The sequence below is a fragment of the Peromyscus eremicus genome, chromosome 8a (genome assembly GCF_949786415.1).
Source record: "Peromyscus eremicus chromosome 8a, PerEre_H2_v1, whole genome shotgun sequence".
NCBI lineage: Eukaryota > Metazoa > Chordata > Mammalia > Rodentia > Cricetidae > Peromyscus > Peromyscus eremicus.
In genome coordinates, this window is record NC_081423.1 from 95444489 (window position 1) to 95469381 (window position 24893).

At 48.0% G+C, this 24893-nt stretch overlaps 1 protein-coding gene across 3 annotated transcripts in view; it reads right to left on the minus strand.

Moving 5' to 3' along the window:
* Positions 1 to 24893, minus strand: part of Slc39a11 (solute carrier family 39 member 11) — a 440696-nt gene that overhangs the window by 303197 nt on the left and 112606 nt on the right. For all 3 annotated transcript variants that reach the window (XM_059272057.1, XM_059272059.1, XM_059272058.1), the window contains exon 4: positions 7431 to 7589. In XM_059272057.1, coding sequence (XP_059128040.1) covers positions 7431 to 7589 — 159 coding nt within the window. The remainder of the gene's footprint in view (positions 1 to 7430; positions 7590 to 24893) is intronic.

Sequence of the window (24893 nt, forward strand, 5' to 3'; positions counted from 1 at the left end):
CCACCTGCCTAGAGAGAGAGAGCTACGGGCTGTGGGCAAGCCAGACCCTGTCCCAGCTCCCGTGAAGAGCGGGTATGCCGTTAGCATAAGTGCGCACTCAGTCTCTCTGCACACACCCTACATGTCATCTTCGCCACCCCAACCACCCACAGGTTCTAGATAATTCCATGGTGGAGCCTGAAATGTTGCCTAACTCAAGCAGCGGCAACAGAAAAGTCACAACTTTATAGCCTAACATGAAAAGATGGGAGAATGAACACAGGTTCTAGAAGATTCCAAGAATACACGTTCACATTCAAGAATCCCTACCAATACTGTCTATGAAGACAAGAACCACTCAGTGCTTAAGGAGTCTCCCTCAGCAAGTGTGCGTGTGTGTGCGTGTGTGTGTGTGTGTGTGTGTGTGTGTGTGTGTGTGTGTGTGTGCACGCGCCTGTGTTCTCATACCAGTCCCACTCTGGCTCCTTCGGGAACAAACTTCACTGTCAGGTGTATTTCTGAACTCTGGTTGAAAAGCTAAAGAGCAGGCAGTCCTGGAACCTCCAAGTCCTCTGCCTGCCAAGCTTCAGCAAGTTTTTGTGACATCTCAATGAGCTGGGACAACAGAAACATTGAAAGCATACATACAGATATGCACACAGATACATAGAGCCACCTACCCTGCCCGCCCCAGAAAACACAGCACATAGAGAGTTCGTGGCAGGTGTTCTAGCCATCCACACAGGCACTCACACACATCCACAGAATGGATAAGTTGTTTGGCTTTTTGGTTTGGGTGTTGGTACTGTTTTGTGGTACTGTTTTCTGGTACCCAGAATCTCATGCCTTCTAGACAAAGGCCTGGCCAGTGAAGGACATGCCCAGCCTAAGCCACTGTTTTCTCTGTAAGTCAGTGAGGGCACTATATTAGGAAGTTGCTTCAAGCCAACAGAACCCCAAATTGTATGTGACAGCACTTGTAGGAGCCACAGGAGGCTGTGGATATCCCCAACAGCTGGAGAAGCTGCCTCCATCATGGCTACGCCATTTCTACCTGAGAAAAGATACCAGGCATGCCAACTCCCTAAAACCTCGCCTAGGGAAAGGCCTGGAGATTCAGGAGGCCAAGAGTCCCTCAGTCAGTGAAGTTCTGTGAACAGGAAGCCTTTCCTAATGTCCCCCAGCCAGGACCCCCACTGTCACATACATGCTGATTCTCCATTCAGAAGTGGAGTGTTAATCAGAGTCACGAATGCCTGAGCATGGCATGCCCCTCAGGGAACCCCCACGCAGTCACCAGTAGGTGCTCAGGGAAATGATGCCCGGAGTGGACTCCAGTTAAGAACGCACTGTGCCTGCCCGGTGGCCTATGACGGCATCCACAGGGCGAGCTTCCTCTACCCCAGTCATCTCTCCAGCTTAACCCTACAAGTGTCAAGAGAAACTGCAAAGGGGTCGGGGAGGGGGCGCCATCAGTAAAGGGCTTGCCATGCCTGGATCCCTGCAGTATGCTGGCTGGCCAGCCTGGATGGATTAGTGAGCCCCAGGTCCCAGTTAGAGACCCTGTCTCACAAAAACAAGATGGGCAGTGGCTAAGACACAACACCCAAAATTGACCTGTGGCATCCACACACGCACACATACATGTATGCATGCGCACACACATAAATAATACATTTAATGATCTGATTAAATCAACACACAGAAACTTCAGAGATGCTGTTTGGGGATGAATCAAGCCCCTCCAAATTTGTATGCTGAAATCCTAACTGTGACACCTCACAATGTGCCTGTCTGGAGATGAGGCTTTAAAAGAGATGGCTGGGTGGGGGTTCCCTAACTAACAGGGAAGACCCAAAGAAAGATACATGGACCACTCTGGGAAGGGGAAATAGATGAGATCTCCATGAGTAAACTGGGGGCGAGGGGTGAGCAATGGAGGGTAGGGGATAGGGGATGAGAACATAAGGGAATGGGATGGTTGAACTGGAACAGGGAGGGGGGGAATACAATGAAAGAGATACCATGATAGAGAGACATCATGGGGATAGAGAGAAACTCAGTACTAGGGAAGTTGCCAGGAAACCCCAAGGATGACCCCAGCCTGGGCTACTAGCAATAGTGGAGAGGGTGCCTAAACTGAACTGGCATACCCCAGTGATCAAATTGGTGAATATTCTAACTGTCATCACAGAACTTTTCTCCAATGACTGATGGAAGCAGATGCAGAGATCCACAGCCAAACACCAGGCAGAGCTCCAGAAGTCCAGTCAAAGAGAGAGAGGAGGGATTCTATGAGCAAGTGCATCAGGATCATGATGGGGAAACCTGCAGGGACGACCAAACCAAACTAGAGGGAACTCATGAAAGTTGGCTCAATGGCTGTGGAGCCTGCATGGGACTGGACTAGGCCCTTTGCTTGGTGAGACAGTTGTGTAGTTTGATCTGCTTGAGAGGCCCCCTGTCGATAGGATCAGAATCAATCTCTGGTGCATGAGTGGGCTTTGTGGAGCCCACTGCCTGTGCTGGGACACCTCGTGCAGCCTTGAGGCAGGGGGAAGGGCTTGGACTTGCCTCTACTGAATGTGCCTCCACATGGGAGGCCTTGCCTTCTTGTGGGAGGGAATGGGGGGGGGGGGTTGGGAGGGAAGCCTGGGGGGACAGGAGGAGGAAAGAGGGGGATCTTTGGTGTGTAAAATGAGAGAAAAAAATTCTTAATAAAAAAAATATAAAATAGAATAAGCCTCTAAAATTAAAAAAAAAAAAATTAAAAGAAGTGGCTGAATTACTGTGGTACCAGAGGAGCCTTGGACCAAACTGAGTGCTGTCCTTGTAAGAGGAAATCTGGACATCTGGAGACACCAGGAAGGGTCACCTACACAGAGGAGGACCCCATGAGGACTCAGAGAGAACATGGCAATCCAATAGCAAAGGAAAGGGACCTCTGAACTAACCAGCCCTAGGGACGCTGCACATTTGGACTTTCAGCCTCCAAGGAAGGAAGTTTATTACAGCAGCAGAAATAAACTCATACAGATATGCAGGTAGGCCGGGCGGTGGTGGCGCACGCCTTTAATCCCAGCACTCGGGAGGCAGAGGCAGGCGGATCTCTGTGAGTTCGAGGCCAGCCTGGGCTACCAAGTGAGTTCCAGGAAAGGCACAAAGCTACACAGAGAAACCCTGTCTCGAAAAACCAAAAAAAAAAAAACAAAACAGATATGCAGGTAACCAAGAGGTCCGCTTGCAAAGCTACATCCTTCATTGGCCTGGGACTGTGAAGTCCATCCCTCCATACCAGCTTTCTCGGTGGCACAACCACATCCCTATCACCAGTCACTGCGGGAGAGGCTCCAACCAGCCTAGCTAAATGCCAAGGATACGCCAGGCCAAAGTGCACCATACAGAGAAAGACGGGACTCCACATCTCAAGCCTCCAGTACAGATAAGGAAGAATAAGATGGGAAGCCTGAGGGAGAGGTATGGTGTCCCCCAAAATATTGTGCACCCTAATAAACTTATCTGGGGTCAGCCACTAGATATAGAGGCCAGAAAATGATGGCACACAGGCCTTTAATCCTATCACTTGGAAGGCAGAGATCCATCTGGATCTCTGTGAGTATAAAGCCACACTGGAAACAGCCAGGCATGGTGACTCACGCCTTTAATCCCAGGAAGTGAGCCTTTAATCCCAGGAAGTGATGGCAGAAAGCAGAAAGGTATATAAGGCGTGAGGACCAGGAACTAGAGCTGGTTAAGCTTTTAGGCTTTTGAGCAAAAGTTCAGCTGAGATTCATTCTGGATGAGGACTCAGAGGCTTCCAGTCTGAGGAGACAGGATCAGCTGAAAATTTGGCAAGGTGAGGTAGCTGTGGCTTGTTCTGCTTCTCTGATCATCCAGCATTCACCCTAATACCTGGCTCCAGGTTTGTTTTTATCAATAAGAACTTTTAAGATTCATGCAACAGAGAAGAGCACATCTTACTTCCCTGTAGCTCCAATTAGACTACCCCATGGTACCAGCTTCATCCCGCACACTTGTGAGCAGTACACACACACACACACACACACACACACACACACACACACACACATACGGCTCGCTTTTCTCTCTCGTTCTCTGCAGATTAGAATGAAGAATGGTAGCAGTGGAGAAAATCCAGAAAGAAGAGAGATACATGCAAACATCCCTCTGGTAGTCAAAGCCCTTCCTTGCAACATGTCACTTCGGACATTAACCACGTGTGGCTCCAGGACGCAGCTCCTGCCCATCAGAAACTGACGCCAGCACAAGTATGTTGTGCCTGTTCCACAATCGGGTTCTCACTAACACTGTCGTCTTAGCCATCACAATGAGAAGTGACAGACACGGTGTGACTGGGGACTCAGTTAAATCCAGGAGGGAGCTGATCTCCCTCCACTCCCACCCAGAGCCTGCTCAGGAGGGACTTAGGCCAAGTTTTCTCAGACAGGAGAAAACCACAGAGAGCCACGGAGAGCCACAAGCAACTGCTACTTCTTCTTCCCACTGCAGCCTCTTACATAGTCTCCCTAAGATGTCAGACACCAAGAGGAGGAGGGAGGGAGGGGGAGAGCACACTTCTCCTCAGGGTGAGTGTGCCAAGACAGAAGCAAGCTGAAGAAAAAGCAGGCAGCACCAACACAGGCAGTGTTACCATGTGTTTTTTCAGAAAACTGACAACAAGATTCCAGTCCCAGGCATACACGGCATGCTTGGGAAAGTACAGCGTAGACCAGCCTGCAGCAAGGGCTTTCTGGTCTCCTCTTCCCCCTGCTCTGACTCTGTGGTAAGGTTCAGTGAATTAAAAACTGAAGCAGCCTCAGCTGAATATACCCCCCAAGCCCTCCCCCAGCCCGAAAGTGGTTGGCTCACAAATTCCAGGAGCAATAAACTTTCAGGGAATCGAGTCTCACTGCCCTGGGAAGGTCCATTCCCTGGCTGTGCTCAATCGATACCAGATAACCACAGGGACTCTGTATCAAAACGCATTAATTCCCACTCCACATGGCACCTGCATGGCCCTTTTCAGGTCTGGGAAGCAAATTACCAGTGACACAAGAAGAAAACCTTTAGCCGGCCTCCAAGTGCAGGGCAGCAGGCCGCCTCTGAGCACGACTCTGTGGACATTTGTATTCAGGAGCTGGGGCAATTAGAAACAAAGCCTGCCTATTTATGAGACCTTCTGAGACATGTTCCCCTTCTCACATTAACAGTGGCAATTAATTTCTTCTCCAGTGTCCCAGAACAGATGTTTACTGAATCTTCCGCCAATGAGCAAGGTCTGGGCCCTGACAGTTGGGTGTCTCTTTCTCAACCCTTCCCCAACCCCACCCCACAACATTTAGCCTCCACCCCAGAGCCATTTCCGATTTTCTATATTATCCATCGGGAGCTTGCCCCTGGGAGCATCTCCTTATCTAAAGCATGTCTTAAAACAAACATGAACCAAAGGTGGACAACATCAACAAAAAAACATGTAGCTCAGAACAAACTGGCCAGTGACTATTTACACGCCCCAGAGAAATGCCCTCTGCTCAGGCAGCTGGTCAAATACACCAGGTACTCAGCCTGATGTCTACCATTCCCATCTCTCCCTACTCCCAGGGATGAAGACCAGCCGTGACAGGAAGGGCCCTTAATGAGAGACTGGCCGGGAGCCCGGGTGGCTGGGGAGCCCGGGTGGCTCCGGTGAGCCTGGGTGGCTCCGGTGAGCAAGCGGATGGGTGGCCAAGCGCAGGCTGTTCAGAACCACTGAGCCACTTCAATCCACTGCCTGGGAGCTCGGGCCACTGCATTCATGGCCTTCCTGCTGGGACGAGTAGGGAATCTCCCAACGAGAAGTTTACACAAAGCTAGATGGGTTTAAGGGCAGAAGCGGCAGCTCCGCATGACGGCCTCTAAAAGGCACCAGCTCGGTTAGTTACCTCTGACAGCAAGGAAGGAAACGTCCAGGGGGCAGAAACAGGCACTGTCATTCAAGCTTCCAGTGAAAGGAGAAGGGCTGACAGATGGTGTTTCCTTAGGATATTATCACAGTCATCCATGCAGCCAGCACAGCCAACTGGTCCGGGGAACGTGCTTCGGTGTGTCTGCCCGGCAAGTGAGAAGCTTTGCAAAGGCCCCAGTGCCCAGCAGCCTAGGTCCCGGGAGGTCATTCTCTCCTTTCTCTAGTTGGTAATTTTAGGTGAGACAGGAGGAAGGGTCAGGCATGGCTGCTCAGGCCAGAAATCCCAGCAGCTGGGAGGTAAAGCGGGAAGACTGTAAGTTCAAGGCTAGCCTGGGCTACATAGAGAGATACTGTCTCATGAGAGAGAGAGAGAGAGAGAGAGAGAGAGAGAGAGAGAGAGAGAGAGAGAGAGAGAGAAGGAGGGAGGGAAGGAGAGAGAAGAAGGAAGAGAAGAAGGCAGGGAGAGAGAAAAGGGAGAGGGAGAATGAACAGAAGGGGGGATGGAAATGGGAAAGGCAGAGGGGGTGGAGAGGGAGTATGCACACAGGAGAGCCTTCACCAGTGTCCTGGAGCAAAGATCCCCTGGCCCCAACAACTCCATGACCTAACAGAGGAAACAATCTCGTTTTCTCCCTATACCCCTCCCCTTTCTGGTGATCAGGGAATCCAGGCACCAACATGGAGGTACTCCTGCCCACCTCTAAGATGTACTGGGTATGTATGTGGGACGTGGACATGACCCACATCCCACCCTGTGACTGGCATCAACCCGTTTCCCCCTGCCAGCATCATGCACTGTGGTAACGAGAGTTTGGCCAAAGGCTTCTTCGGGCTTCCATCACACAGCCTGGCCTTGGCTCTCTGCTCGGCCAAGCAGTTCACGCCAGGAAGAGATGCCCAAACCACCTGCCTGATTTCCATCAGAGCTCGACAGCCCTAGTTCCCCCAATGCCGATGATTTTATTGCTGTTGTTATCTTCCAGTCCCCAGAGGGTAGGGAGGAAAGCCGGAGCTGAGAGACATATGGCCACAGACGTCAGAAGGGAACCCCAACCTCCCAGACCCCTTCCTCCTGCCACTTCCTGTTAGCCTGAGTAGATGTGACCACCTAGTAGGTGTGTTGTCATCTCCCTGATGACTCACTCAGCTCTTGAGGCCCAGACCAGGATCAGAAGCCCCTCCCACACCAGGTCAATCCGGTTGCTCATGGATACACACATGTGACACACCACATCAGCTACAACTTACATATCTGACCTTCAAAATCTGAACTTAGCAAGATGTGACCAGGGAGTGGTCAGTCATGTTAACAACAAGCGCTTTCTCTATGGGAGGAATCGCCGTTCACTTCCTCTAGTGTCTTGTCTGTTAAGAATCCACCAGCTCCCTGAGGTAAGAATGGATCGATCAGGGCAAAACAGAAACGAACCTACTGCCCAGAGCCGGATGGCTCCTGAGCGACAGCCCAGAGGAAGACGATACTCACCAAGTGAGGCATCAGGAGGTCAGCCAGGTACACAAAAGCAGCTCCCAGGGTGAAGCCAACAGCCACTGGGAAGAAGGCAAAGGCACCGAAGCCCCCTGAGGACGTGGCCATCTCAACGGCTGGTGCTAGCAGAGACCAATAGGAAGCCGCCAACATGACCTGCAGAAACCACAGGGAGCAAGTCGTTAACCAACTGTCTTAGGGAGGATTTCTATGGCTACGACTAAACACTGTGACCAAAAACCAAGTTGGGGAGGAAAGGGTTTATTTGACTTAACTTCCACATTGTAGTCCATCATTGAAGGAAGTCAGGACAGGAACTCAAACAGAGCAGGATCTGGAGGCAGGAGCTGATGCAGAGGCCATGAAGGATGCTGCTTACTGGCTTGCTCCTCAAGGCTTGCTCAGCCTGCCTTCTTACAGAACCCAGGACTACCTGCCCAGGGATGGCACCACCCACAATGGGCTGAGCCTTCCCCCATTGATCACTAATTGAGAAAATGCCTTGTAGTTGGATCTCATGGAGGCATTTCCTCAACTGAGGCTCCTTCCTCTCTGATGACTCCAGCTTGTGTCAAGTTGGCATACAAAATAAGCCAGTACACTGACCCATAGGCTTTTGGGGGTGGTAGGTCCTATAAGATGGGGACACTATAAGGGGGACTCTCATTAACCAACCCATAATGCCTTCTGAGGAGTGGGGAACCAAACCATAAAGCCTTGGGGAGGGGCAACTCATAAGGTCTTGGGGGTAGGGGGAGCCAATGCATAAGGCCTTCCCATGGGGCCTCATCATTCCCTCTGTCATAAAATGAACCATACAATTTTGAAAATGAGCTTAACACATTTGTTAGGCCTTATATCTTAGGTGGTAGCTACTATCTCAACCAAAAGACTACCACCAAAACTCACCAAAGTTCCTCCCAGAATTCATGTTTTATGAACCTAACTTGAGGAAGGTGAAGCCACTGGTAAGCGGTCCATGCTTTTGTGATAACCCCTCACTCATGCTCCTGTAAGCGTGGACTCATTGGCCCAACAACAGCGAAGGCATGAAAATAGAGGGGGGCTAGCTGAGAATAGGAAAGGGACCAGCGGGAATAGGGAGGGCCATGGAGTGTAAGGGAATGAATATGATTAAAATACGTAACATATTTGTGTGAAAATGTCATCATGAGACCCGTTGCTATGCATAATATAATTAATGCATGCTAATAAGAGCACATAAAAACAAGAGGCCCAGTTGGGGGCAGGACAGAGTTGGTCCAAAAGGATGGAGTCTAGTTTGCTGCTATCTAGCCTCTGCCATAGGAGTTCTTATCCAAGAGTGATTTTTGTACTCCACAGGACAGGAGACAATGCCAAGCAAAAGAGTCACTTGGAGTTGTCACACTGAGAGTGGGACAGGGGCTATATCAGTGATAAACATCCTACAATACACATCACAGCCCCTGACAACCAGGAGACATCTGTCCCCAGATGTGAGTCCTAAGGCTGCTGAGCAATGCTGCTCTAATCCAAAGCTTCCGACACAAACCGCTCATCGCTACGTGGGCGCCACTGCATTAGGACATGGCTGGCTGATTATCATAGAGCCTTCCTCGTGTTGAACTGACGTGTGTCTCCCCTCCGTGTTTGCCTCTTCACCCTTTTCCTGCTCTCCGCACATCAAGAAAGGTGGGCCTTCCCCTCGTGCCACGTGACAGGTTTGAAATGTTTGAAAGTGCCAGTACGTCAATGTCAGACCAGTCTCTTCAGTGTCCTCGTCTCTAAAAGTGAAGAGGGAAGCTAATATCTATTGATCAGCAGCCATTTCTAGCCACCAAGGTTGACATTTGATATCTTGTCTTGACATCACAACCCCGGGAGGCAGATGTTTTCTCTGTTGTTATTTGTGGAACAAGAAATTGAATCTCAGGCTGGGAGTATGGGCTCAGTTAGAAAGCTGTTTCCTATGCAAGTATTAGGACCTAAGTGTGACCACCATGCTTGCGATCCCAGCTCTGGGAAGGTGGAGACAGATGGATCCCTGGCGGTTGCTGACCAGCCAGTCTAGACAAGTTGGCCAGCTCCAGGTTCCATGACAGACCCTATCTCAATAAACATAGTGGAAGGCCCTTAAGTAACAACACCAGAGTTGATCTTTAGCCTCCACAAGAGTGCACACATGTTGATGCACACCCACTTTGAGAGCTAATCTTGGTTGTCAATTTGACACACCTAGAAGAGGGAACCTCAACTGAGGTTCTGTGTGTATATGTCTGTGTGGTATTTTCTTGATTGATGTGGGAGGGCCCAGTCCCTTGTGGGCAGTGCCACCCCTGGGCAGGTAGTTCTGGACTGGATAAGAAAGGTAGCTGAATGTGAGCCTTGAAACAAGCCAGTAAGCAGTGTTCCTCCATTGTCTGCTTGAGTTCCTGCCTTGAGTTCCTGCCCTGATTTCCCTCTGTGGTGGGCTATGATCTAAGAGAAAATAAAGTTGTAAGATTAAAATAAACCCTTTTCCTCTCCAAGTGGCTTTTGGTTGGTGTTTTATCACACCAACAGAAAAGCAAACTGGGACACTCCCACACACAAACGCATACACATAAGAATGAAGGGAAGCTGAATCTTAAATACTAAAGCAATTTGTTCCTTTTCACCCAGGCAATAAGTGGTGCATGCAGGGCACAGACCAAGCAGGACCACAATCAATTCAAGGACTAAAAGAGAAAAATGAGGCTGATCCAGAGGTCAACAGGCTCCATTTGACAAACTGTTCTCCAGAGTTGACCAAATTAACTAATTGCCTTTGGCTTTTTCATCTTACACATGCTGTGACATCTTCATGGCTAGAGTCCACCCACCACCTGTTGTAACAGTCACAGACGACATATAAAATGTTGAATGGATTTCTAAAATGTACTTAATTATGCTGCGTCATCCATCTCCAAAATAACACCCCAAGTGACAGAACCAGGCATTAGGACAGCAGGAAGAAAGAACAAGCTACGCAGGAGGCAGTGGATGCCCTTCTACCAGGCACTGCTGGCACAAAGCCACTTGCCCTGGAACCGATTCTCCCAGCAAAGGTCTTAACTACACCATGGAAATCTGCCTCTGCCTCTGGAGCTCCCAGAAAGGATGAAAATATGTCACCTTAACCACATCAGGGCAAAGAGTGACCAGTTGAAAGCCATGAGTCCGGGCTGTCATAAAAGATAACAAAGGATCCAAGGACTCCCCACCCGGACTTCACTGCACTGGCTTTAGACCTCCACAGCCCATGTAAGCTCACCACCTGCACAGGGATGAGCATGGAGACGTTCCTCATTCTCTTCTGTGAACTTGACCTAACCAGCAATCCATCCCCCACATAGCCCCCTCTAACAATTTCAAAACCGTAAGACCCACGGAGCCCCACGTATCAGACCCTCCAAGACCTCTCTACACATTGTGAGGAGACAAAGCAACTCTACCAGCTTCACCTAAACTACTTCCCCAGCCTCTCTGCTCCTTCCCGTTACAGTGCCTATTCCAACATCTGCTTCAACTTCCATCCCTCTGCATCTCTGGGTACCAGCCCTGTTTTCTGCCTGCGACAGCTAATCTTGGTTGTCAATTTGACTGGGTCTGGAATCAACTAAAAGACAGCTCCTTGGCACTGCTGTGAGAGATTTCTTTGCTTACTTTATCTGGAGAGGAAAGACCTATCCTAAATGTGGGTGGCACTCCCCAATAGCAGCCCAGATAAAAAGAGATGGGGGGAGGGAAGCTTTGCTTTTTTGCTTCCTTGCCTTCACTCTGCTGGTAAATTCATCTACGCTGTTGCTAAAGCATTCCTTCACCACCATTAGAACCAACTTCCCCAGGCTTCCAATGTAGACTGAATACCAGATGCTGTCCAGGAACCTGCTAGAATGTCAGCACCAGAATGGGGCTAAGACATACAGCCACCTAGACTTAATGACCTCTGGATTCTCAGCCTCTCTAGTCAGTGTTAGACTGGCTAGAGAGGTGAGACAATCTAATAAATCCACTTTAATACACATTTATTCTATTAGTTCTGTCCTCTAGAACCTCTAGAGGACCACCACTATTAATACATGTCTCTGTGCATGAAAACATGCCAAGTTCTCACAGCTATATTATTCAATATGGGACAAAGAGGCATGTTCTTGCTAAGGTTCGTCTGGATGAAAATGACTCCCATAGACTCATAGGGACTAGTATTATTGGAGGTGTCACCCTGTTGGAGGTGTGGCCTTGCTGGAAGAAGTGTGTCATGGGGGTGGGATCTGAGGTTTCAGATGCTCAAGCCAGGCCCAGTGTCTCTCTCTCTCTCTCTCTCTCTCTCTCTCTCTCTCTCTCTCTCTCTCTCTCTCTCTCTTCCTACTGCCTGCTGTTCCAGATGTAGAACTCTCAGCTACCTCTCCAGCACCATGTCTGCCTGCATGCTGCCATGTTTCCTATCATGATGACAATGGACTAACCCTCTGAACTGTAAGCCAGCATCAATTAATGTTTTCCTTTATAAGAGTAGCTGTGGTCATGGTGTCTCTTCACAGCAATAGAACACTAAGACAGAAGGCCATGATGGACTCTGGGATGCTTGAAGTGGAAGGACATTCCAGTCAACATAGGTTGACCTTGCCATAGAAATCACTGTTCTTCACCATTCTAGACAAATCTAGATCCCTTCTGGAATTTCTTCATTTTTTTTATTTTCTTGCCAGCCTCCTGCTTTACATATAAACTGAGAAGTGACAAAGGAATGATTTCTACATGCCACTGGGTTCTTGTCCAAAATGAGTGGGGTCCAAAGAAAAGCTATTTCAAGGGGCATGTGTGGTGGTCAAGATGGTCAAACCTGTGACTTTCTTATCCACTGTGGCAGAAGAAATTCTGCCACACTGAGATGGAGATGACCTTGGACATCAGCTTGGGGCCAGTGTCATGTCATGAATCCTTCAAGGGTGTGAGAAGAGTACAGTTGGGGAGGAGAGGTGGTGTCAAACCACAGACTTGACTCTATTTACATGAAATATGAGATCTAGAAATCCACAGGGACAGAGCACATTGGTGGTTGCTATCCAGGAGTGGAGGATGGGAAAGTTGCCCACTGTGAATGTTCTGAACACCATTGAATGGTCATCATTGTGTTGTGTAAATCTTACCACAACTTATTTAAAAAGTGAGGGTTGACCCGAGTAACTGTGAGGACCCTATCTGCCCCACCAAGGTGCGCTGAACTCTCTAGCCCTTGTTGCAACTCTCTGTCTCCATCTGTGGCAACGCCAGGACCTACCTCAGCTGGCCTTTCTCCCGGGCATCTCTGACCCTTGGCTGGCAGTCAACGTTCATGACAACAAAATGCAGAATTTGGACTCAGAAACTTGGCTCTGGCGCTTACTAGTGAGGTGGCCCCGGCAAACAACATGATCCCTCTGCTGCTCAGTTTGGCCAACTGGCAATGTTGCTACCAACCAGGGCTACTGGGAGAACGTAGCAATGGAGCCACCATGCCAACCCAGGAGCTGGCAGGAGGCAGGTGTTATTTTGGATCCTCCCCCTTCCCAACACTCAGCTCGCTAAGCATGGTCCTCCTTCCCGAGTGGGCACAGCTCCCCTCTGGCCGGGCCCTTATCCATCTCACTGGACTTGTTCTCTGATCCAAACTTTCAGGACTGTGCACAGGACAGGATCTGGCCTCTGCTTGCAGCACCTCTGTGCGCTGCCACCACCCAGCAGAGCAGTCTTGGACAGAGGCTTGTTTAGTATTTGTTGCCTAAACGAGTCCTCTGTCATCCCTGCTAATGAAGGGGAACAGCGGGGGCAGAGAAACCAGAACACATGATCAGGAAGTGATTCAACCCGCTTTGTGAGTCTGTTGCCTGCATTTTAAAGTGATTTTTTAACCTTCCAAATTAAGCAGCACACAGGCTCACACTCAGATGCCTTCACTCCTTTGACAAACGCTAGCTGAGTAATTGTTTAAAATCAGGGAGTTTTTCAGGGGTAGGAAATCAGTAAAAGACTTTGCAAAGCTTCATGGGTAACACACCGAGCAATCTACTGAGAGAACTCCCTTGGTGTTCAGAGGGACTGTAGGAGATTACTCAGACCAAACACTTAACTTAACAGATAGGGTAAGCAATACTGAACTAGATGAAGTAGATTTCCTGAGGCCCCAGAGCAGAACGATGTCACACAAGGCCGACTGCCCCAGCCCCCAAGCAAGTTAGTATTATCCTCTAACCCTGCCATGATGTAGTCTTTTGTGAAACTCTGGAAACTTCTAAGTAAAGACTGAGTATACGCTGCCACTTCCCCTCATCAGGCAAAGGATCCTGGGATAACTGAGGGGATGAAATTAGCATCAGCAAAACGAAAGGTATCAGGTGTGGCAGGGACATGGCAAACACTTACACACTGTTGGTGGGGGTGCACACTAGCACAGCTGTCATAGAAAACAATGTGAAGGTTCCTTGAAGAATTAAAACTAGAACTATCATGTGACACAGTAATGTGGCTGGAGAGATACCTGAAGGACATAAAATGAGAATGTCAAAGTTCTGCTCATACCAGAACTACAGACCACTAATAAACAATGAAATACGTCTGTTAAGAACCTACATTTGGAAGAGGAATGAGGCCTCATAAATTTATATCTTTAATAGCCCCTGAGTGCCCTAGACGTAGACGGGCAAACAGGCAATTAAGGAGTTTATAGTGTAATCCCCGCCCGGAAGTGCACTTCGAGCTAGGGATTGTAAAACTAAGCACGTACACGCTCAACTCCACACCTTTCTCCAGGGTGACCTATGCCAAGTCCCCACCTTCCTCCAGGGTGACCTATGCCCCAAGAGAAGGCCCCATGTGACATATACCCCAGAGGGGATCCTAAAACACAAAAGGGAAATGAATAAAGAACAGATGATACCCACAGCCTGGAGTCTTGGTTACTGTCACATTCCAGTGTGTTGGACTTGGAGAAATGTTCCCTTACAGTATCTGGTCCACAGTGGGTGGTACTGTGTAGAAAGGTTATGGCGGCTTGGAGCTGGATAGATGGCTCATCCCTAAGACAACTAGCTGTTCTTCCAAAGAACTAGGGTTTGATTTCCAGCACCCACATGATGGCTCACATGGTCTACACCTCCAGTCCCAAGATATCTGCCACGCTCTTCTGGCCTCCTCCGGCACTGGAGATACATGGCACATAGACATACATACAGGTAAAACATCCAAACACATAAAATAAAAACAAAGGATTTAAAGATAAAAAAATAAAAATTTAAAGATGAAGCCTGGTGTGGTGGTTTGAAAGAACCCAAAAAAGGGAGTGACACCATTAAGAAGTGGCCTTGTTGGAGGAAGTGTGTCTCTGTGGGGGCGGGCTCTGAGGTCTTTTTCTCAAGCTTCACTCAGTGTGACAGTCAGTGGACTTTCTGCTGCCTTCTGGTCAAGATGTAGCCAGCACCACGTCTGCCTGCACGCCGCCCTGCTCCCCATCATGATAATGGATGGAACCTCTGAACTCTAAGCCAGCCACCACAATTAAATGTTTTCTTTGTAAGAGTTGCCATAGTCATGGTGTCTCTTTACAGCAATAGAAACCCAAATCAAGACAACTTGCTAGGGGAAGTACATTATGGGGTCGGGGCAGGGGACTATGGGGTTTTAGAACTTAGATCCACATCATGTTCTCATGTTCAGTCATGTTCATTCTCTCTCCTCTCCTCCCTCTCTCTCTCTCTCTCTCTCTCTCTCTCTCTCTCTCTCTCTCTCTCTCTCTCCCTTTCTTCCTTCTCTCCCTCCTTCCCCGATTCCTGTGTGCAGATGAAATGTGATCACTGTTTCCTGATCGCCAGACCTTCCCCACCATGATAAACTGTGTCTCCTCTGGAACTATAAGCCAAAATAAGCCCTTTTCACCTCTAAGTGTCTCTTTATCCGGGTATTTTACCACAGCAATGGAAAAGTAACCTAGATCACAGTGTTGATGTCTCAAGGATTCCACAGACTTGACTTATGAGAGATGCTCACACTCTAAAGACACACGGAAACTCCCTGCACCGTTTTAGAAACTCCTCTGAAAATCGAAAATACCTCCACACTGACCAGTTTATTAGAGACTGTGAACAGGTTGCAGAAGGGGAGAGGGGACTGAGGGAGGTCAGTCCAGCAAGGTGCATAAACCAGGCAAATACCTGAAGACAAGAGCACCCAGGGATTGTTCTGTGAGGTCAGCAGAGCACAGGCCTGGGGCTTCAGTATGTGGTAGCCAGCGACAACATACTCCACCTCCTTGAATCCCATGGCTTCCTGTCTAAAGCTCAGAGTAGTCCACTTACTCATCCAAGTATGCTCTGCTGAAAACGAGCAGGCCAGGATTTGAAACCAAGGCCCAATTCCAAATTCACAGACCCCACCCAGAAGCTGCACACACCACTTCTTTTGTCTTTGATATTACTCAAGCTTTTTGCTATTGTTGCTGCCGGTTTCAGCAGATAAATAGATTTTATTAATAACAACTGTGACATTTCAAAACAGAGAAAGAGATTATTCATTAAGTAATACTGGTAGTATTGGGACAGCTGGACAGATTTTTACATCTGAGTAAAAATCAAAACTAAACTGTCATTCATTTTACTCAAGCAAATGAAACAAATACAGAAATATTTGAGGGGCTTGTGTGTGTGTGTGTGTGTGTGTGTGTGTGTGTGTGTGTGTGTGTGTGTGTGTGTGTATCAGTACTATGGGGGAGCAGAGACTTGAGGACCATTGGAGTTTGCTGGCCCCATCCTAGCTCTAGATTTATTGAGAGATCTAGTCACAAGGCAATGAGGTGGAAAGTCATAGGTCAGGATACCCAGCATCCTCCTCAGGCCTCTGCACAGACACGGGCATGCACCACACACACCACACACAAGCTCAAACACACCTACACACACATGCACATGCAAACATTAAAAGGGAGCTCAGGAAACACAGAATATTCCAGACCCTTACTTATGTTCCCTTAGAATAGATTCCTCATTTCCCTTCTGTCATTCTTATAATCTAGCGAGCTCATGATATGATCCCTGCTCTCAAAATATTATATCTCAGGGACCCATACTTCCCATTGCTAATAACTTCCCCCTGATGTCAGAGGTACCAGCACAGGATAATCACAAACAGCCAGATAGGCATGATCCCACCACAGGTGAGCCTTCTGGTCTCCATGTGGTGGTCCATCTGAAACAATTTCTGCTCTGGAAATAGAGGTGAGTTTATGAAGCGCTCCCTAAGGAACATGGCACAGTACTCTGGCGTGACGGGTGCCGTTAAGCCTTCCCTTTATCACAGTAACTGCAGTTGAAACACAGAAAGAATACAGAGATGACGGAACAAAATCTCCATCTTAAAAAGAAAGGAGGACCAGAAACGGCCACACATACTTCCTTGCTCTCCACTGGACCACAGTACCAATTCTCCACACCTTTAAAACAGCCGCGACAGAAGATGGGGAGAGAGCTCAAAACGGCATCACCCGCCCCTGCAGCTGCTGCAGAGTGGGTCGTCTGTAAATGGGTGACAGAGAAAATGAACGTACACCCCAACCTTAGAGGGTCTGGGAAGATGGCTCTGCCAGGAAAACATCTGTTGAGGAAGCACCAGGACCTGAGTTTGATCCCCAAGACCCACATAAAAGGTCAGGCATGGTGTTGTATGCTTCTAACCCAGCTGTGGGTAGGAGGGACAGGCAGACCCTTGAGGCTCACCGGCTAACCTAATGGGTGGGCCCATTGAGAAACTCTGTCTCAAAAAACCCAGACTGGATGGTCCTGAGAACGACACCTGAAGCTTACCTCTGGCCTCCACACATGCCCACACAAGTGCACACAAAAGTGTATGTGTGACACACATATACACAGCTACAGTATAATTAACTAATAGCTGCAAACTTACAACTCATAAAAATCAAGGCAATAATTACTCCCAAGGTACAGAGCCAAGTAATGTCTCTAAGTTCTGTCTCCAAATCAGATATAAACATTTTTCCGTTCAACCAACAAATACTTGGGCAGTGATTATGTAACTTACATCATTCAAGATCCTGGAGGGCTGAACGGAAGGAAAAAAAGATCCAAAGCAGATCCGTGCCCTGCCTTTACCAGGAGCTGACTATGTTCCATAATAAGAAAGATTCCAGAAGGCATCTGAGACATATGGACAGAGGCATCTAGACTGATCATGGAGAAAGTCACAGTCATCACATGGAAGGAGAGCCTGTGTGAAAACACAGAAGCTACATCATAGCCTCCTGGATCACACAGAGGGCCTCTGGAGGGCTGGACACGGTTTGGGAGCCCAAGGGTGGGAGCTGTGCTGCTGGCAAGACCATGTGCACAGAGTCTAGAAAAAGCATCCGAGGCTTCTGTGGTAGGACTTCAGGGAAATCTGCCTCGGCAGAGAAAGAGCTTGTGTGCCGGCCGTAAAGACACAGCTGGGTGTGGCGAAGAGGCCACGCTGGACATAGAGGTGGCACGCCTGTGATCTTAACATTCGAGAGTGGAGGCCTGAGGATAAGGAGCCCAGTGTCATCCTCAGATACTTCGAAGGTTTGAGGACAGACAGGCTACATGAGACCTCTTCTCAAAACAAACAAAAAGTAGAGAAAGGGTGTGCTGGCTAGTTTTATGTCAACTTGACACAGGCTAGGGTCATCTGAGAGGAGAGAACCCCAGTTGAGAAAATGCCTCCATAACACTGGGCTATAGGCAAGCCTGTAGGGCATTTTCTTAATTAGTGATTGATAAGGAGAGGGCCACCCCTAGGCTAGTGGTCCTCAGTTCAATAAGAAATCAGGTTGAGCGTGAAGAGTAAGCCAGTAAGCAGCACCCCTCCACTGCCTCTGCATCAGCTCCTGCCTCCAGGTTCCTGCCCTGCTTGAGTTCCTGCCCTGATTTCCTTCGGTGATGGACTACAATGTGGAAGCATAAGCCAAATAAACCCTTTCCTCCCTGTGTTGCTTTTAGGTCATGGTGTTTCATCGCAGCAACAGTAACCCTAACTAAGACACAGGGAGAGGAAAACCAGTCCAGGCAGCAAGACCCGACCTTCAGGGAGTGGGTCGTTGCTCCCATCCCTGCCTGCACAATGGAGTAACTGAGATTTCTGAAATCAAATGCTAGTGCCACTCCAAAAGCTACTGAAGCAGATTCTGTGGGGCAGAACCCTGGGCACAGCATTTAGAGCCCTCCAGTGACACTGAGGAAGCATGGCTGTCGGGGCTGAGTGGCTTGATCTTAGGCCACCAGAATCAGTCGTGACAGAAAGGAGGCACCAGGCAATGTAAGACGGCATCAGAAAGCAGGATGGAGTTAAGAAGGCAGGCTGGAAACCAAGGGAGCAGGTGTTGGGCTACAGACACGATCCAGATTTGAGATGGTGAGAAATGGAGAAGAAAGGAATGTACATGGGACCCTCCAGAGTGAGGTGCCCCTCACCTCCATGTCCCCCAATCTTGAATCGTGTGATAAGTGGACACAGGGACTCTACACCTAGTCAGCTTTCCAATCCAGCATGTCAGTGATTGGTCATGACTCAAGTATGAACCAAGTTTATAGAGGGGCTCACTCTCCTTAAGTGAACAAGTGTCCAGAAAATATCAGTTCCATACAATTACAGTTATTAGCTGTCATGGATAACATTTCTTAGCCACACCCACCCAGCACCAGAGACAAGCAGAGCTTGCCTTACACACTCCAAATGACAGAAGAGGGTTTATGCTTAAAACAATCACATACACATGAGAAAAATCTACAACATAACCCAGTATTTCCTCTCCCCAGAAGTTTCCCAAGACAAATGAAAGCATATACCCCCATGATGCCTTATACAGGAATGTTCCCAGTAGCCTGATTAACGGGAGTTCCAAGCTGGAAATATCCCAAATGTCTATCAACAGTAGAATGGAAAAACACATCATAGTACATTTAGGAGATAAGATAATCCTTACCAAGAAAAAGGCACAGAGCCAGGCATGGCACACCAGCGGTATCAAGGCTGGAACCTGACTCACCTGACCTGCAGAAGTCAAGGGGAGAAAGAGAGCCAGCAAAAATGATTGAGCAGGAATGACTGGGGGGAAGAGGGATGAATACTATCAAAATATATTGTATACATGTATGAAATCGTCAAAGAAATAAAAATATTAGGTTTTTTTAAAGACTGAGAAGGAGCTGGGTGTGGCTCAGTTGGCAGAATAGCATGCCTAGCATGCATGAAGCCCAGAACTCCATCAGCAGCCCCTCAGGAAACGTGTATGGTAGAGGCAGAGGCAGAGGGATCAGAAATACAATGCCATCTTCAACTACCCAGCAAGTTCAAGGCCAGCCTGTGCTGCATGGGACCATGTGTACAGGCTAGTTTTATGTCAACTTGACACAAGCTAGAATAATCCGAGAGGAGCAAACCTCAACTAAGAAAATGCCTCCATAGTATTTAGCTGTAGCACATTTCTCCTAGTGATTGATGGGGGAGGGCCCAGCCCATTGCGGGTGGTGCCATCCCTGGGCCAGTGGTCCTGGATTCTATAAGAAATCAGGATGAGCAAGCCATGGGGAGCAAGCCAGTAAGCAGCACCCCTCCATGGCCTCTGCATCAGCACCTGCTCCAGGTTCCTGCCCTGCTTGAGTTCCTGTCCTGTTTTCCTTTGATGAACAGTGATTTAAGTCAAATAAACCCTTTCCTCCCCAAGTTGCTTTGGTCCTGGTGTTTAGTAACCCTAACCAGGATACCATGTCTCAAAAGAATAAATAAACAAGGGAGAATGGGGTAAAAGCTCAAAGTAAATTATATACATGCATGAAAAAGGCCTACATAACCCAGGATAATAATTTTTTTATTTTAAAAAATGATAGGGGCTACAGAAATGGTTCAACAGCTAAGAGTACTGGCTACTCTTCCAGAGGAAGTGGATTCAATTCCCAACCCCCACATGGCAGCACACAACCATCTGTAACTCCTGTTCCAGGAGGCTGGACACCTTCTTCTGGCCTTTACAGGCATGCATATGGTAGACAGACATATATGCAGGAAAAACAACCATATACACAAAATCAAAGTTTTTAAGTATAAATAAATATTAAAAAGGAGCAAACTGTAAGTGTTACAGCCATAGCAGATGAACCTCAAAAACTTCTGTATCGATTGAAAGAAGGCAGACCATACATACATAGATACATACATACATACATATATATATAGTGTGTGTGTGTATGTGTTGACACACATATTCATGTGTATATGAATACATGTATGCCACAGCCCACATGTGGAAGTCAGATGTCACCCACAAGTGTCAGTCTTCACTTTCTTCCTCATTTGGGACAGAGTCTCTTGGTTATTCACCACTGAGTGTGACAGGTGAGCTGACCCACTCGCTTTTAGGGATTCCCGTCTCTCTCTCCCATTTGCCATAGAGTCACGGTTATTACAGATGTGTGCTACCATGTCAAGCCTTACGTGATTCTGGGGATTTGAACTCCAGTCCTCATGCTTGTGTGGCAGGCACCTTACCCACTGAGTCATTTTCCCAGCCCAGCTGTGGATGGTTTCGGGCCTTGGCTTCCTGAATAGAAGGACTGCCCTTGCCAGAGGCTGGGGAGGACCGGGCTTGAACTGATGTGTGTATTGCTAAAAATCATTTCTCAAGAGGAATGGAAGATCAAGGTGAGTTTCTTGTTTGTTTTTGGTCTTGGTGGAGTCACTTTTTAAACTGAATTGCTGAGACAGAATAGATATAAACCGGCCATCTTTGAAGAATAAAATGAGACTTTTGAGAGGTGTGGTTCCTCAGTGCTGTGACCCTTTAATACAGTTCTTCATGTTGTGCTGATCCCCCAACCATAAGATTATTTCATTTCTACTTCAAAACTGTAATTTCGCTACTGTTATGAATCATAATGGAAATATCTGATATGCAGGATTTCTGATATGTGACCCCTGGGAAAGGGTCACTGGACCACCAAAGGGTCGAGACGCACAGGTTGAGGACTGCAATTTTAGATTTAAACTCAAGACCCTTGTAGTCACAGCAGCACAGATGCTTGCCACCCTTAGAGTCACGTGGCCCCCTATTGTCAACCTCTGTCTTCTCATCTCCATAGTGACTGTCCCTCTGTTTACCCGTTTGCCATTTGTAGAATTTTAAGGGAATGAAGTCACAACGTTTGGTTTCTTTTTGAATATTTATATATTTATTTTATGCATGTATATGTGTTTCTGCATGAGTTTATGAGTACCACATGGCTGTAAGTAGCTGTGAAGGCCAGAAGTGGGCAGCAGATCACCTGGAACTAGAGTTACAGATGGTTGTGAGCTATGGGTCCTGGTAACTGAACCCAGGTCCTTTGGAAGAGCAGCAAGTGCTCTTAACCTCTGAGCCATCTCTCCAGCTCATGTTCATTTTCTTTTATATTTTTCTCCATTCATCGTTATTGAGAGATCCAATCATTCTATATGTTCAAGTACCTTACTACTTTTATTTATAAGTGGTTTTATATGGCCAGGCCATAATTCATTATTCTTAGCTGTAGTCAGACCTTTAGGTTGACTCTAGTGGAGAGTAATACAAGTAAAGTCACAATTAATATTCCTATTAAAATTTTTAAAAAGGGAAAACTATTGGACCAGCAAGTTTGTGACCTGGGAATAGTGCATGTCCGTTATATCCATTTGTAAGTCTTTGGAAGGATATGTGCATCCTGGATTCTCAGGAGCCAACTTTGTTCATGATGGATACCATGCCTGGCCTGTGGGTTCTAGAGTCCACCCTGAAATGGTCCATGTAATAGGCCTGAGTCACCACTGTGACTCAAGTACTTTACAAGGCCCAGGCCCAGAGCTGAGAGGCAAGCTCTCCTGAAACACTTAAGTGTCAGCAAGACTAAACCTAATCGGCTGCCATGGATCATCGCCGATGAAGTCCCAGGAAATAATAAGTTTGTTAGAGCAAACACCATCACTCATGTCTGGGCTTCAAAGGTACAGTCAGATGAGCAGAGTTCAAAAGCAGTTAGCCCCTATGCCTGGTCTTGTTCTAAATCTAAGCTCTGAGACAAACTGGGCTCTTTCCAGCTCCCATGTGTGGCACCCACCTGCACGGGATTTCCCATGAGCCACGACCTTAGCCACTCCCTAAGGGAGATCACACAGCTCCAAAGTCAAATAGTACTTAGTGGTGTGAGTTTACATGCTCGTGTGTGTACACATGTGTGCAGGTGTGCACACACATATGTGGGGGGCAGAGGTCAACAGTGGGTGACTTCTTCATTTGTTCTCTACATTATTGTTTGAGACATGGTCTCTCACTGAACATAGTTTTCCAATCCTGCCAGTCTGGCTGGCCAGTGAGCCCCAGAGACGTTTCTGCCTCTGCCTCCCCAGCCCTGGGATCAATCACAGGTGCACGCTACCCTGCCTGGCTTTTCACATGGGTCCTGGGAATCCAAACTCAAGTTCACATGCTTTCAAGGCAAACACTTGACTTTGTTAATCCTTAGCTTCTTTCTTTGACGTCAATGCTCCTTTTCCACAAATCTATTGCTGGGATTAACAAGCAGGCAAGCACATTAACAACCCCAGCTCTCTCAGGGCAGACCCAGACGAGCTAAATGAAAGAGGACTCTCAGAAGAATCATTAAGATCACCAGAATGATGAATCCATGAAGACAAAAGGAGGAAAGGAAACAAACAAGGGCGATGGCGGAGGGGAGAGCACGCTCACCAAACCTTCACCAGCTGCCCACCAAGAGGGTGTGAACACATTGCCCTCAACAGCCTCTCCGTGGCACCCAGCCACCAATCCATCAGCACCTCTCACCGTGGGCTTGTTGATGGACAATTGCACCAGCTGGCCAGGCTTCCCCACTCCAACACTACCATTCACTCACGCTGAGCCAATCTGTCCCAGATCTGGTGGCAAGGAAGCAGCCCTACCCACACTGGAAGGAGGGGAGTCGGGTGAGCTGCCTGGCTCCATTGAGAGAAAACCCAGCGATCTAGGAATGAGCATCTCTGTCTCCCAACGCTGCTCAGCTCCCTCGGGGGAGGTTTTGTGGCTCTCTCCGCTGTCACTAGCAGTAAGACTCAGGGGAGGGCCCTCCAAGGCCAAGAAGAAAAGATGACACCTCCCATTCCAAACAGACTCAGATCTCATCCCACCACTCAGAAAAGCATGGTGCCATGGTTGGAACATGAAATGCACCCTCCCCGCCCCCCATCCCCTACCCCTGCAGGTTCACGTTTTGAACACTTGACCTGGTCATGCTATTTTGGAAGGTTCTAGAAATTTGAGAGATACAGCCCAAGTAGCAGAAGCAGGTTACAGGAGGGTGGGTCCTTAGGGATATGTTAACCTAGGCTACTTCTTGTTTGCTCTCTGTTTTCTGAGTTGCCATGATGTGAAAGTCCTCTTGTCTAATGTCCCCACAACCATGAACGAGCTGAGCGGTCCCACATGAAGTCCTGTCCCTTCTGAGATGCACCGAAACTGGTAGGGGACAGGAAGAACGGTAGGGGACAGGATAGGAACACTTTCACATTCTGTATTAGAAAGACGCACTCGAGCCCCACACCATAAAAATGAATTAACACATGCATATACACTGTCCATGGCTTGTCTGTTCTGAGTTAATCCCAACCCAACCCAGCCAGGCTGAAATAGAAGGTGGATAGCAGAAGACATTAATTAGGCTCTCCGTGTCTCAAGCAGTGCCTGCATTCAGACATCCAGAACAAGAGGGAAGAATGTGAGGGGTCATAAGAGAAGCACAAATATCAGTCAAAACCATACTGAGCCTCTAACGAGAGGGGGTAGATAGAATCTAGGGACAGCTGACCGACTGCCTCCATTTCAGTGCCTGATGGAGATGAAGAGGAAGACAGATTTTAAGATGTTAATCCACTGTCTTCTCAGATCTCTGGCTCTCTGAATGGAGCACAGTTTTAAGAGTCAATCCCTGTCTCCGCTCATTGGCATCTGTGAGTGACAGGCAGTCACATGTCTGGTATTCTGGTTATAAACCCAAGAGTCAAAATATATCCTTCATTCCTCTAAATCGTACCTATCAGGAATTATGGACATGGTTATACAAAGATGACTAATGCACATGGTTTGTTGTGGAGGTTTGAATCAGAAGGCCCTGCTCCCCATAGGCTCCCCATAGTTCTAGTTGGTAGAACTGTTTGGGAAGGATTAGGAGGTGTGGCCTTGTTGGATGAGATGTAACACTGGGGGTGGGCTTTGAGGTTTCAAAAGACTCCTGCCACTCCCAGCATGCCTCTTCTCTGACTCCTACTGGTGGATCAAGACATGAGTTCTCCCCCACTGCCAGGCCTTTGCGCTGTGGTCATGGACTCTAAGCCTCTGAAGCCATGAGCCCATGGATTTTTTTATAAGTTATTCTGGTCAAAGTATTTTGTCATAGC